The 15,523-nt window shown below is 44.9% G+C and overlaps 1 protein-coding gene across 2 annotated transcripts in view; it reads right to left on the reverse strand.

Annotated features, from left to right (window-relative positions):
* The window catches only part of KLHL18 (kelch like family member 18), a 56,451-nt gene that overhangs the window by 16,020 nt on the left and 24,908 nt on the right, over positions 1–15,523 (reverse strand). Inside the window, exons 2-7 of one of the 2 annotated variants that reach the window (XM_075588088.1) lie at positions 13,405–13,535; positions 11,250–11,390; positions 8,724–8,922; positions 7,273–7,433; positions 6,454–6,590; positions 3,793–4,015 (exon numbers count right to left, since the gene is read on the reverse strand). In XM_075588088.1, coding sequence (XP_075444203.1) covers positions 3,793–4,015; positions 6,454–6,590; positions 7,273–7,433; positions 8,724–8,922; positions 11,250–11,390; positions 13,405–13,535 — 992 coding nt within the window. Of the gene's footprint in view, positions 1–3,792; positions 4,031–6,453; positions 6,591–7,272; positions 7,434–8,723; positions 8,923–11,249; positions 11,391–13,404; positions 13,536–15,523 lie in introns of both variants that reach the window. The other variant, XM_075588087.1, reaches the window with a different exon arrangement.

A 15,523-nucleotide genomic window follows, 5' to 3' on the forward strand; every position in this document is an offset into this window, starting at 1 on the left:
TGATCATAGATCCAAAATCAAATAAGAAGTGTTAGTTTAGTATCAAAATAATAATATTATTGATATTGTGTAGGAGTGATAAACCTATTTAGAAGATCTGCCCCTAATGGTCAAAACAGATAAAAAGGAAATTTATAGCTATATACCTGGATCCCCATTATAGATATCCACGTAAGTGACCAACTATAATTGCAAATAATATATAGAAATAAAGGTAAAACATATTCATCAGATGAGTATCATCTCATAATAAATTGGTTTACAGAAAGGAGGAGTAAATAAATCCTTTGTTGAGTCCCAGGGGGGGAGAGGGTTTGTAGTTGGTATATCCAACGACATTCTTTTTGTAGAAGTCTCTTGTCCCAATCACCCCCTCTGGGATCTGTAGGGATATGTTCGATGCCACAGAAATGCATGACCCTGGGGATCTCCTTTATTCAACATCATAATGTGTCTTGCCACAGGGGTGTCTGTGGCATTTCGTACATTTCCGATGTGTTCCAGGACTCTCGTTTTTAATTGTCTATGAGTCTTCCCTATATACATCAGGCCACAATCACAAGTCATCAAATAGATGGTACCACATGTCAAACAATTAATGACATCTTTAATTCTGAAAGTGGCTGCATTAGCTGAGTTAGAGAACTGTTTTGTAGTGGACAAAGTTACAGGCTTTGCATCTTCCACATGAATAAGATCCTTGTGGTTTGTTGCCTAGCCATGTTCTCTGTGGAATTTGGTTGAAGTGACTGTGCACTAATCTATCCTTGATGTTAGTGTTACGTCTACAGCCAGTGGTAGGTGTATCCTTCAGGATCTTACATAGGTCTGTGTCTTCTAATAAAACATGCCAATGTTTCTGAAGGATATTTCTTATATCCTGCCACTGGCTGTTATAGGTAGAGATGAACCTAACGGTTTCGTCATTAGATTCCCTGATGTTATTCACCAAAAGACTAGATCTAGATGATGACAATGCCCTGTAGTATGCCTTTTTAATAAGTTTGTTACTATAGCCTCTCAATTTAAATATTTGTGACATATCCTTAGATTGTTTAACAAATTCAGACATGGAGGAGCAATTCCGGCGCAACCTTAAAAACTGTCCAATCGGTATGTTGGATCGCAACTGTTAACAACCTGCAGAGACTAAGTCAGGAGTCAGGACCAAGTTCTGAGAATTGAACGAGCAGTCGCGGCTAGGAACTGAAGCCAAAAAGAGGACCAGTAAGCCCAGATGTATATCCCGGTCAAGGTAAGCCTACCGAAACAGGCGCCCTGCACCTAGTAGAGCCTAGATGTCACCCCCAGTAAGTGTGTTTTTATCTGTATTTTGTGTATTCATTGTGTTGAACGCAGGTTTACCCGAACAAACTGCATTTTGTTTTTACTACCATGTTTTGCCTAGTGAATGTGTGGCCTTTGATACTCTGAACTTGCTCTATTGCTTCTGAAACTCACCAACCATCTCATCCCCTGCACCCAATGTCTACTTACGATTGCAAACTCCTTGAGTCAGGGCTTCTTCTAACACGTTGAATGTTTATCCTACCGCTTCTAACACAATTTTAATCCTGTCTGTAAATGTTACTTATGCCCAAAATCATATCGCCGACTGTCCATTAAATATTTGTAAGTTAAATGTGTATTACCTTTGTTCATTTAATGCAACCTTTTATTATTTATAACTCTGGCTTTTCCCGTCTGTCTTTTGTGTAACAAAATAATTGTATTTAATTTGTAGTTTATCTGAGACTGATTCAAGAATTGCGATGCCCCCTTAAGTGGAGGCCTGTGTTTACTTAAAAATAAAAAATAAAGGAGGATTATGATGAACCACCCTCTTCTTCACATTCTCCATACTCTTGGTATCCGTAACAGAAATCTGTGATGGTAGGGGTAGCTGGGGGACCTAATAAAGAGAAATCCCAGCTATTTACCCCAAAATCCATGGAACTTGGCCAGCTATGGAAGGCTTATTTCATCCAAATGCAATTTAATATCTGGGGGAGAATGGGGAATGTATTTCAAAGCCTATATTCTTTATTCCCTGTAAAATCAATCCCCCAGTGAATCAACATTGTTCTGTGATGTGATTTGGGCTAGCTGTAATTCTAAGTCCTGTCTTTTACATAATTACCTTATGTCTGTATTTATTCCTGTGTTGGCAATTACCACCATCTTAGATACTTGGTGATGAAATTAACATGTTAGCCCTGCAAATGTAAATTAAAGTTATGTGGCTGTCATTTCAATGGAGAAAGATTAAGCAATCCCTTTAGCTCAACTGTTCTATAGAAAATATATGATCAGAACAAAGGAAGGGCACTAGTTAATAGAATCAGTTACCAGGTCTGAGCCCCAGGCACTGTATCTTTTGGCTGGCTATCTTGCTCAATGTTAAAGGATAGCCACCAAGGGTTATATAAGGAACACTGCTGATCAGAGCACTAGTCCATCTCTGGGAAGGAGTGTGGAGACCATCTGAGAGACACTCTGGGAAGGAGTGTGGAGTTGGACTGTGACCAGCTGGAGGTACATGTCAGAGTGGCTGCTGTGTGCAGCACTCTGATATCCTCAAGCAGACAGGGTAAACCCATTTGAAGTGGGTCCCTGCACCTAGGAAAGGTGGATCTCATTCCACAGACCCCCGTAAGTGTGTATATTTTTGTATTTTGTATTCTTGTGTATTTCCGAGGTCTTATCCAAAACAAACCTTATTTTATTTCACTGCCTTGTTTTGCCCTGTGATTGATCCCTCAAATATAAATGGTGTTAAAAGACCTGGTCTACCATGACAAGATCTAGCCTGGATTTCCTCTCATCTCTCCCATTGTACTTTCAGTGTCTCATTTGCCAACATCTCCTCTTCATCTGCCGATCTCTCTGTGGGTGTACTTAACATGTCAAAGACAAAGCTCCTCATACTTCCTCCCATGCCTGGCCTTACTGCCCCCTTCTACATTACTGTTGGCAGCACTATCATACGCCAAATATCACACACGCGCTGCTTGGGTGTCACATTTGACTACTCCTTTCACATTCAAAATGTAGCTAAAACCTGTTGTCAGGCCCTCATTCTCTCCCGTCTCTACTACTGTAACCTTCTGCTGTACAGCATTCCTGCTTCTCACCCGTCTCACCTTCAAATCTATCCTAAATGCTGCTGCTAGAATTACTTTTCTCTCTCCTAAATTTGTCTCATCATCTCTCCTGCTGAAATCCCTCTCCTGGTTTCTTTTATTAAATCCCATATAAACGCACAAAAGTCTCCTCTTCACTTTTAAGGCTATACATCTCCGCCTTAATTTCTCGCTATACACTGCTGAGGCTTGCGTTCGGCTCAAGGATGTTGTTTTCTCTCTACCCCTTTCGAATCTAAAGCCCTCTCCTGCCTAAAACCTCTCTCTCAATCACTGCCCACACCTTTGAAATACCCTTCCCCTCAATATACGACCAGCACCATCTCGATCCACCTTTAAGACCAATCTTAAAACACACCTCTTTAACAAAGCATATGGGTAGGTCCGTGGCCAATACTATACATCTCATACATCGACCGTGGCCCCTTGCAGAAGCACTTACTAGAAAACTCTGTCTCTGTACATTCTTCCTACTTACCAATTAAATTGTAAACTATTCGGGGCAGAGATTCCTTTTCTTAATGTTACTTTTATTGTCTGGAGTGTGCTTTCCCATTATGTGTTATATTATTACACGTGTATTACGGCTGTGAAGTGTTATTTACATAGATGGCGCTATATAAATATACATGCAAACAGATCATCGTACCTTCGTTTGCTGTTCATGCTTCCTACTTTGGTCCAAGTGTCCACCTCAGGGTTGTACACCTCCACCGTGCTCAATCTTGATTGGCCATCGTAACCGCCAATGGCGTACAAGAGTCCGTTCACGACCGCCACGCCAACCCGGCTGCGAGCCGTCGTCATCGGCTGGCATTTCTCCCAGTGGTTGGCAATCGGATCGAAGACCTCCACTACGTTCAGGGAGTCACCTGCGTAAAAATTTGCTACTCGTCTTAAAACATTTAATGGTCTACACATGGGTCAAAAAAGTGCAGAATGATGGCACAGTACACATCAACACAGACTGACGTAAGCAGCTGTACCCAACATCAGGACAAAATAGGGCATGGACCGAATACATCAGAAAAAAAAACCTATGCGCAATGTCAGAAATACATATAGATGCGGATTAATTATATTTGAAATAAAGACAGACCACGTACACTTTAAAGCTTATTGATCCAACAGATAGATGTAAGTCCTCTTGATTGAAGTAACATATCAGCATGACATTCAAAATGAATAAATGTGAACGAGAGACAGATCTAAACCCCTTGGGGAAAACCTCATGTTAATAATGCCGCTGTCCCTCAAAATCTAATGATGTACATTAAATGAGCAATTGACACAGTCCATAGTAATAGACTGAACAAAAAGTTACTTTCCTTTGAGAAAGAGACGCACGGGATCCCTGCAAGCGTGGACATCCGTTGGCGTGCTCCAGCTGTATGTGGGATGTACAGCAACGAAGAAAAAACAGCGGGGCGCCGCACAGTGAAACACTGGAGGGCTGGAGCTGGCAGCAGTATAAAATATTTATTGGCCCATAGCGGTTTTTATCCTGTCTTTTGCCATGTGCCAATAAACCTTTTATACTGCTGCCAGTTCCAGCCCGCTGTGTCTCGCCGCTATTTTGTCTTCGTTGCTGTGTATCCCACCTCAGGCCTACATACATATATATAGATTTGATCGCCATGTTCAGATGTTTTCAGAAGGTTTGCTTCTCTACTGAAAATCCAAATTCGCTTAGTTATTGGTCTAGTAGGGGGAGAATCGCCATGAAAAATGGTTCAAGGTATTGGGAGGACTTATTGAATATATTCAATGAGCCCGACTCCTACTATGATCCCTGCACAGCCTTTAATTTAAGCAATTTAATCTTGTACTTGGAACCTGCGCTTCAAGTGCCGATGCAACGTGACCGCCCGATCCTGTATTGCAGCTCTGGAAGAAATCAGAAACACTTGGTCCACCTACTGTAGTCTTCCAATATTCCGCTCTACTGTAAGTCAGGGTGAAGGTCCCATGGAGGGCCGAAACGTTGGGTGTCACTTTTGGACCACGAGACACTTGGTTTGCTTAAAGATACTTAGTGTGCCGTGTCTTCCATCCAGTGACATGAATATGGAAAATGTATAAATATGACCAGTGTGTAAAATAGCTGTGTGTATACCACCAATGAGTGGCATTATTAACGAACAGAGATACGAATTATAGTCGGCATAACACTGATTTAGTGCACTACTGTGATACTCTACTTACTTATTATAGGAGATACATACATCATAGTATATGCTCTGAGTACTCTATGAAATAACTAATTTTGTGTAATATATAATACTAGCTTGGAGACCCGGCGTTGCCCAGGATTAAAATTTCCCGCTCCCTCCTCACTCCACTCCCCCTGTCTCTTTCTCCGCTCCCCCAGTCTTTCTCCGCTTCCCCTCTCTCTCCGCATCCCCCCCCCCCCCCACTGCGCAGTTCTGGCCCCTCCCCCCCCCTGCACAGCTCTGGTCCGCTCCATGCGCAAAGGGGGGTGGGGGGGGTTTACAAAGTCTTATTACATGAGACTAGGTCAAGATAGTGGTTAAAAAAAAAACACACAAAAATAATACATATGGTTACTATGGCAATGTACAGTACGGACAAGAAGCAACAAAAAGTCAGTGCTCATTTGCACCTCATTACCCAGAATGTGCAGCCTGACCATCTTTTCGAGCTTGCAATAAACTGATGTTTTTATCTCGACTTGCCCTGGAGTTTTCAAAATGTTCCTCCCACGTTTGGCTGTCACCTGGCTGTGCTCTGGCATTCAATTACACTTCCAATTCTTCTACATTTCGGATTGCACAGCCATGGAAGCCGACCGAGTGCCCTGCTATACAGTACCTTGTTCTAATTGAAACGTTTATTATTCATACTTGATTGGGTTATTATTGCTGTGTCTTATCCTGTGGTTGTCAGCTGGAGACAACAAGACACATCACTCTCAGTTGAACTCTATGTATTCTAAATCAGACATTTCTGGTTGCATCTGGACATTAGCAAGATATCAACGAGCTTTGTTTATAGAATCACGTGCGATTTTTTGAGCACCACTCTTCATATGCTAAATCATTACCCAGAATCCCTGGCTGCAGTGAACACACAGCATGCCAAGAGATAATGGGGAAAGGCAGGGCAGCAGAATGTGCTCACAAGCGCTATATTTATTTGCTGTACACTGTACAGTGGATGTTTTTTTTTGGTTTTGCCTCTGGCTATAAAAAGGCGCCAATAACCGATTAAACATTCGTTCACTTTGGCAGAAAAGTTCCAGAGAGGACCATAAGAAGCAGTTATTCAGAGAAGTAGGAATGCAAGGTACCTGCCGAGTTCAGCCCTCCCACGGCGTAAATCAGCCCAGCGATAGACGTGCAGCAGCGTAGGCGCGTTTTAAACGCGGGGAGGTGCGGCCGGCGCTCCGGCATCAGGTGATAATCCTTTGCCTCGTCCACCAGATCCCTAAAACAGCACAAAATCACTGGAGATCTGTACAGAAGATCACATTTTACCATGTCCATACACCGGTCTGGCAGATTTTTGGAATCCCGAACACGTAACCGGGACCCGGCTTCTTGCTATAAAAGCCGCTAAGAAAATAGGAGATCGACTTGGATACATCATTCATAGTTTCACAAAGCAGAATGATGCAAGGATCCCAAGGGACCATCATATTATGGACTTGTTATTAGCATCTTCGTTTTAATATCAACTCAATGATATGCAACACGAAGCTGAACGTTTTCTGGAGCTGGTGCCAGCAGAAACCGAACACTTAACTAGTATTTTGACCGCTTTCTATTACATGGCGTGGGGCTTATTAAATATTTTCTGAGTGACGAGAAATATACCACTGTGGGTTTGATAATTATGCTGAATATCCATAATTATTTCAGTTATCAACATATATGTTACTAGACGTTATCAAAAGGCCTGAGTACTTAAGCGTACTTCTACTTGTATCATATTTTATTTGCCAACTTCCGGCCACAGGCATGAGATGTGGGCAGACGCTAGGCCAACGCTGAGCCACTGCAGCTGCCTGCGGCTCTCTCCTTCCCAGGGAGAAGGGGAATCTGCTGGTAAGGGTGCAGCTGCTTTAAAACACATTCGTTGTCCAAGGCCTCAAAAGAACGCCACTTACCGGCACTTATGACAGCAACGAACCAAGTCGTCCTGCTGTACCCGGTCTGTGAGGAACTGAGGCCGGCAGAGAGGTAGGCGGATCATAGCGAGCAGCTCGGGTAAGAAGGCTTCTCGCTGCTCCCGGTCATAGCGCACCCACGCCAGTGCCGCCTCAAACACCTGGCAGAGGGGGGAAAAAAGAAGACATGGAAGGACAGTAAAAACCTCACGGCTGTCCTCGGGCAGGCCTAATTTGGGGCAGAAATAGTTATTTTTAAACCAGTTTTTGTTTAAAATAAAAAATAGTGAACAGGTACTTCTGTGTGCTATTACCAAGTGACATGTCCACAGGGTGCTCATTCGAATGTCACCACCCGTAATCCCCGTCTGCAGCATAACTACTGTATGACATGATAATGGGGTGAAAGTAGCACGTTGGTGGACCTCTGAAACACATGGAATTACACATGGGCATGCAGTCATTTTTGTACTTTACACAGCGGGGGGAGCATGTGTCACTTTTACCCAAAATAACCTAATTGCACAGTTGTTGAGTCCACTGCTCAATACTGAAGGTGGAGGAAAAACCTGATCTACAGAACCCACTAGAATAAGGATTGAATGTATTATCGGTGTTAACAGCTGGGCATAGACTAAACACAATGAGCAAAGGAGAATGATTGTGTGCTGAACACGCATCACCAATTGCAAAGGATCCAGGTCTCATCATAATCAATACTCAAATTCTGTACTACCCAGATTCCATTGAAATACCATTTTTCTATTTAGTCTTAAGTTTTAAATTGTTTTGAGAAAATTGAAGGGAAAAAAACAAAATATCTCTATCTCTACACCAAGGAAAGGAAAAGGTGATTGTTCCACAAACATAAGGACTGTTGAGGACTTTCCTGGCTCTTTAAAGAATGGCCGGATTTACAACACATTTCTACTGGCCCAGGAACCAGAGTGCATGAAACGGCAGCAGTCAGGGAGAAGGAGCGGCTGGTACAATTCCTGGTGTCGGCTCCTTGTGACCTGGGGCAAGTCACTATCTCCCTGTGCCTCAGGCACCAAAAACAGACTGTAAGCTAATCTGGGCAGGGACCTGTGCCTGTAACAATCCTATGTGCTGCGTACCGCGTTATACTGTCATTGAAAGGCACTTTCAGTCCTATTGAGAGAAAGGCGCTATTGAAATAAAATTATTATTATATGCAATAGACATCATGCCGTTGTCACCTCCACACAACCTCCATGCTCTCTCAGCCCCATTTCTTATTTCCCCACATGTTTCTCTGCTCTCCCGTTCTCGCTTCCCTACTCTTCACTACCCACTTATCTGTTCTAACTTTTCCCCACAGTCTCACTTTTTCCAGTGGGTGAACCTTTCATTCAGTGTCCTTACTTTCATAGATCAAACCAGCCCAATCCCGGCAGATATTGCAGTACAATAGGAAGTCATTTGGGTACCTGTTCCTCAGCCTTCACGTTAAGCACGTCCCTGGAGACCAGCTCCAGCACTTCATCAAAGGTCAAAGCCAGGAACTCCTCCGACATGGACACCTCCACAAAGTGCTCATGGATAAAGCGGTTGGCAGCATCGTATAGCACAGTGCACATCATGGTCTCTGCAAACTGCCGAACTCCCAAGCAGTTCTTCGGGTGCAATCTGAGAGAGAACAGGACATCCTTAACATGCAGAATTGGATTGAATCACTATTGTGTACCATTGTTTCTACTGCACCTAGAGTCTGGATAGCAGAATAGTACAGGCGGTCCTTGCTTTTCCGACAGAATGCGTACCACATACCGCCGTCGGACCCAGAATTCGGCGGTCCATTAACCATGTTAACCGGTGGTGGTGACCATCAGATAACCATATCCCACGTCGGATAATGCGTCCGGTGGACTGTATACAATGTCTTGTAAATGATTTACTGTATAACCCTTTCCACTCATTGTAACTACAGGTGCGCCAACGAGTATACTAAAACTTGCCTTGGAAAATCTGGGGCTATCACCAACAAGATCCAGGTACATGCTGGGTACATGTTGGGTACATGCTGCAACATTTCAGTGACATTTCTGCAGAGACTAATGACCCATCGGATTAACACAGCAGGGGTCCCTGGCAGTCCCATTCAATTTGAATGGGACTGCCAGGGACCCCCGCTGTTAATCCGATGGGCCATTAGTCTGTCTGCAGAAATGTCCCAGCATGTACCCAGCATGTACCCAGCATGTACCCGGGTCTTGTTGGTGATTGCCCCAGATTTGTTTTAGAATACTCGTCGGCACTACAGTATGTATTTGTAACCATGTATTTGTTGCAACTCTGTGCCCAGGACATACTTATACATTGAGTTACCTCTCGTTTTCTACTTCCTGGTAAAACATTTAATAAATAAAATTTATTATGCAGCGTCGGATAAAGCATCTGTTGGTACGCGAGGACTCGCTGTACTTAACATACTGTAGCATTATCAGGAAAACTCAATAGCATTTCCAAACATATAGTGTTAAAGAAACCAGATTTTAAAAAGGACTGCTTTCCGGAGGGCTTTTACTGCAGTTCTTATGGCACTGATCCAGTCTCTCGGGTGGGACAAAATAACTAAACAATTATTTATGTAACATTACTGCACACTTTAGAATAAATCAGAAAAACTGAATTCTGTTACGGACTAAGAAATCTGTATTGTGTGTGTAATACAGAATTGGATCTATTGGACACATTTCTGCCATCACATCTATTGCCAACTATGTATTCCTTAAACTTCCTGCTGATTCTCTGGAAAGAAAAAGGAGCCACATACATTGTCAGGTCATTATGACACAAGTGACCACGACTGATCTGAATTGATCTGTTCATCAGAACAGGAAAACGTTCTATATTGCAGACATGGCATTGGAGTTGCTTACCAAACATCGACCGGATTAGCTAGGACTGTTCTTAGGGTGAGAGTGTGGGGCCTGATGGGGAAACTAGAATGACTGTAGCTTTCAGTCTTAGGCCTGGGACATAGTAGGGTGAGCCTTGCTGAGCCGCGCTGAGCAGATGCACTTACCCCCTGCATCTGTCATCAGCGCGGCTTTAGCAGCTGCTTCCGCATGCGTGCGGAGGCTCAGGTATTTTGGCGAGACAGGCAAATTTAAAATTTGACGCTCAGGGAAGCGGAGGAGCGGTCACGTGACCGCTCACATCCAATGGGAGCGAGTGACTAGCCCCGCCTCCCGCTCTGCCCCGCCTCCGCCCCCAAAGCGCGCTCACTGCCTTGCCTGCCAGGACACAAAAAAGCTCCAGTTTGAGCAGGCGAGGCAGAGCAGGAGCGCGGATCAGCGCGGCCCGAGGCACCGTGCCCGAGGCCATATGGAGGCACACATGCATGCAACAGGGCGAGTGTGTGATGTGCAGTCTGGGAGGCCTTATTACACCATCTTATCAAGTATTTTGTATCTAGTTATTTCACAGACCACATCAAGCTTTACAATAACATTACCCAACATATAGAATTAAATGTAAAAAAACTGAAGAGCATTACTGAAAGCAGATACAACCCGATCATCCCCACCAGGTTATTTAGCATATTGGACAACGGGGAAACCGGTTGTGAAGAAATACCAGATATATTTTTTAATTGCCACAGGTCGACAGCTGTTATATATCACTGATTTTTGTGTAAAGCAGAAGTAGTCAACTCCAGTGCTCAAGGCCCCCAACAGGTCAGGTTTCAGGATATCCCTGCTTCAGCACAGGTGGCAGAGACCGAGCCCCTGTGAGTCAGTTTTGCTGAAGCAGGGATATCCTTAAAACCTGACCCATTGGTGGTCCTTAAGTACTGGAGCTGGCCACCCCTGGTGTAAGGCATACAGTAGGTACTTGCAGGGTGTATGATATACACACACACACACACACACACACACACACACACACACACACACACACACACACACACACACACACACACACACACACACACACACACTGACTCCTACCTTTCCTTTAGAAAAGAGCAGCACGAGTCCTTAATATTCTGCAGCTGAAGGAAGCTGGCTCCCATGAGCAGAGACTGCACGTTCTGCTGGTCTATGGCAAGGTGTCCATTGTAGGCAAAATTAATCAGGGCTTCCAGAGCACTAAGAGAGAGAAGGGAAACACTTATCCATCCCCTCGTGCAAGATGTGGGGTGTATTTGTTCATGGTGTATGCTGTTGGTCATATACAATCACACAAAAGAAAGAACACTGTATAAAGCTCATTGGAGACAGAAAACACTAATACGATTTGCGTTCAAAGGAAGGATTCTGTCCTAGTTTAAATGAATGTGTTCAAATCATTACCTGCTGAGCGATTGGTCTGCACTCCCAACATAAACCTGGATGCTGCAGAAAGTATCTACAATGTACAACGATGATTGCCCTTCCACATGCCGTCCCAGCAGCAAAGCGCTTATAGGAACACGCTGCCCTCCTCCAAAAGATACTGGATATTAAAAGGCATACTACAGGGTGCAAACACCAGTATGTGTCCTAATGAAGATGTGGCAGGACACTGAAAAGTTGATATCAAATAAATAAGATGATTTATTAGCATCCAAGAATGGCTGTGCTGCATCGTACGTGTATACTCGGAAGATGAAGGTGAATAGCGCCTTACGTGCGTTTACAGTGGGTTCTGGTGCAAATCTTATTACACAGCCAAGTACTGACTTCATTAAAGCTGCAGTTCAATCTGCCGTTTTTAAAAATATATATATATATTGTTTTCCATTCAATATGTGCCTCAATACAATCTGCACAATGACATGTGATTAGCTAAGTTGCCGATCGATCCGTTCTCATGTGATCGATAGGCGAAGATTCGGATCGGGGGTTCACTAAATCTCAGTTAGTGCAACAGAAGATACAAAGTTCTGTGGGGAAGATCATGTGACCAGGCAGTCACTAGATACAATTGGTGCACTGCTAGAGAGAGGGCAGGGCTCAAGAGCCAGAGCCCGTTTCAGAAGAGGAAGGGGATGTGACTTTGTAAATGGTTGCTATAGAAACAAAAATGTTTGTTACATTATAATACATTAAAAATGTCTTTAAAAATAGGTTTTTTTTCCCTTTAAAAAAAATGCTACAAGTATTTTCTCATAGTACAGAACTGATTTATTAAAAAATAAATAAATAAAACACAGATGCAGGATATTGCTCGAACTGCAGCTTTAAAGTGTAATGTTGTAACTGAAATACCCGAGGTCTACAGCTTACAGTATGTCCCATTACATAAACACACCAGGCTTCAATATACGAGGTCAGCAGCTCACATCAGCAAAGCCCTGGCTGCATTATTGGAGGTCGGCAGCTCACATTACAGGTCATAGCCCTGACTGCATTATTGGAGGTCGGCAGCTCACATTACAGATCATAGTCCTGACTGCATTATTGGAGGTTGGCAGCTCACATTACAGGTCATAGCCCTGACTGCACTATCGGAGGTCGGCAGCTCACATTACAGATCATAGTCCTGACTGCATTTTTGGAGGTCGGCAGCTCACATTACAGGTCATAGCCCTGACTGCACTATCGGAGGTCGGCAGCTCACATTACAGATCATAGTCCTGACTGCATTATTGGAGGTTGGCAGCTCACATTACAGGTCATAGCCCTGACTGCACTATCGGAAGTCGGCAGCTCACATTACAGGTCATAGCCCTGACTGCACTATCGGAGGTCGGCAGCTCACATTACAGATCATAGCCCTGACTGCACTATCGGAGGTCGGCAGCTCACATTACAGATCATAGCCCTGACTGCACTATCTGAGGTCACATTATAATGCAGGGCAGTGACTGCAATACCAGAGGCACCACTAGAGTGCACATCACTGGCTGCATTATCCGAGGTCTCCAGCTTACATTACATAATGGTGCAAAGCACTGAATGCAATACAGAGGCTTGCAGCCGGTGCCGCAGAGTACAGAGCAGTGACTCCATTACCCAGGCGGTGCAGAAACACACTCGCACTGCGGTGACTGCAACATGGAAACTCTACCGCTTACATCAGATCATCACAGCGCAGAACGGCGGCCCCAACACCAGAGATTTCCTCCGCTGTACATTGCATGAACGGCAGCCCCGGAGGCCTGACTAGTGTCGCAATTACCTGGGATCCATGCCTTGCATGACGATCTCATCCTGCTTGCACTCCATCATGTCATTGGTGAACATGGCATGGAAGTAGGGGATTGAAGCCGCCAGCACAATCCGATGAGCGCTGAATTTATGCTCGCCCACCTGCAATGGAAAGGAGGAATATTACAACGGGAGGCCGTGGAAATACAAAGCGTGGGTTCTGTACTACACATTTATTCGCCTGCATCACGGAAATACAGCGGTGTGATGTGCAACATTAGGAAAATACCAAATAAAATGGAATAAAAAAAAAGTAAAAATGATTATTTATTGGGACCCCAGATCCTTAACAATCCACACACAGGGAGCCAACGAGGGAGTGTTACAGATCGGAGTTACTCGGGTGTATTGTTTTACATATTAAGCTAAAAGCTGAAGTTCAAATCCACCCCCGCCTGTAAACCCTGCTTAACCCCCAACGCTAAAGGAGCAATCCCTCGCAAATTACAAGACACGGGAAAACAAGGTGCTAGAGATGGATAGTATCCAGTCTATTACTTATCCTTTATTTATAATGCGCAGTACTACAAGGTTGGAGGACAAAAACATTAAAACAAACATTAACATACATTGTTACAGTAGGTAAGGAGAGCCCTGTCCCAAGGATCTTACAGTCTATTCAGGGGTGCGCAAACTGGGGGTGCAAGATTTTCCATGTGGGGATGCAGAGGCAGCGATTGAAGAGGCCCCGTGCTCTTCCCACAAGGCATTTCAATTAATGTCAGTGGATGGCGTGAAGCCTCTGCAACGTCCCTTACCTTCTCTATGGTAGGTAATGAGTGAGGGAGTTGGTGTTGGCAAAGCAGTAAGTGGGATTGTGCGGAGGTAGAGCTGTGAGAGCAGGTAATGAGTGAGGGAGTTGGTGTTGGGGAAGAAGTGGGATTTTGCGCAGTTAGAGCTGTGAGAGCAGGTAATGAGTGAGGGAGTTGGTTGTTGGGGAAGCAGTAAGTGGGATTATGCGGAGGTAGAGCTGTGAGAGCAGGTAATGAGTGAGGGAGTTGGTTGTTGGGGAAGCAGTAAGTGGGATTATGCGGAGGTAGAGCTGTGAGAGCAGGTAATGAGTGAGGGAGTTGGTGTTGGGGAAGCAGTAAGTGGGAGTGTGCGGAGGTAGAGCTGTGAGAGCAGGTAATGAGTGAGGGAGTTGGTGTTGGCAAAGCAGTAAGTGGGATAGTGCGGAGGTAGAGCTGTGAGAGCAGGTAATGTGTGAGGGAGTTGGCGTTGGGGAAGCAGTAAGTGGGAGTGTGCGGAGGTAGAGCTGTGAGAGCAGGTAATGTGTGAGGGAGTTGGCGTTGGGGAAGCAGTAAGTGGGATTGTGCGGAGGTAGACCTGTGAGAGCAGGTAATGTGTGAGGGAGTTGGTGTTGGGGAAGCAGTAAGTGGGAGTGTGCGGAGGTAGACCTGTGAGAGCAGGTAATGTGTGAGGGAGTTGGTGTTGGCAAAGCAGTAAGTGGGAGTGTGCGGAGGTAGAGCTGTGAGAGCAGGTAATGTGAGAGGGAGTTGGGGAAGCAGTAAGTGGGATTGTGCGGAGGTAGGGCTGTGAGAGCAGGTAATGTGTGAGGGAGTTGGTGTTGGGGAAGCAGTAAGTGGGAGTGTGCGGAGGTAGAGCTGTGAGAGCAGGTAATGTGTGAGGGAGTTGGTGTTGGGGAAGCAGTAAGTGGCAGTGTGCGGAGGTAGAGCTGTGAGAGCAGGTAATGTGTGAGGGAGTTGGTGTTGGGGAAGCAGTAAGTGGGAGTGTGCGGAGGTAGAGCTGTGAGAGCAGGTAATGTGAGAGGGAGTTGGGGAAGCAGTAAGTGGGATTGTGCGGAGGTAGGGCTGTGAGAGCAGGTAATGTGTGAGGGAGTTGGTGTTGGGGAAGCAGTAAGTGGGAGTGTGCGGAGGTAGAGCTGTGAGAGCAGGTAATGTGTGAGGGAGTTGGTGTTGGGGAAGCAGTAAGTGGGAGTGTGCGGAGGTTGAGCTGTGAGAGCAGGTACTGTGTGAGGGAGTTGGCATTGGGGAAGCAGTAAGTGGGATTGTGCGGAGGTAGAGCTGTGAGAGCAGGTAATGTGTGAGGGAGTTGGTGTTGGGGAAGCAGTAAGTGGGAGTGTGCGGAGG

This window comes from Ascaphus truei, chromosome 2 (assembly GCF_040206685.1).
Source record: "Ascaphus truei isolate aAscTru1 chromosome 2, aAscTru1.hap1, whole genome shotgun sequence".
Classification (NCBI taxonomy): domain Eukaryota; kingdom Metazoa; phylum Chordata; class Amphibia; order Anura; family Ascaphidae; genus Ascaphus; species Ascaphus truei.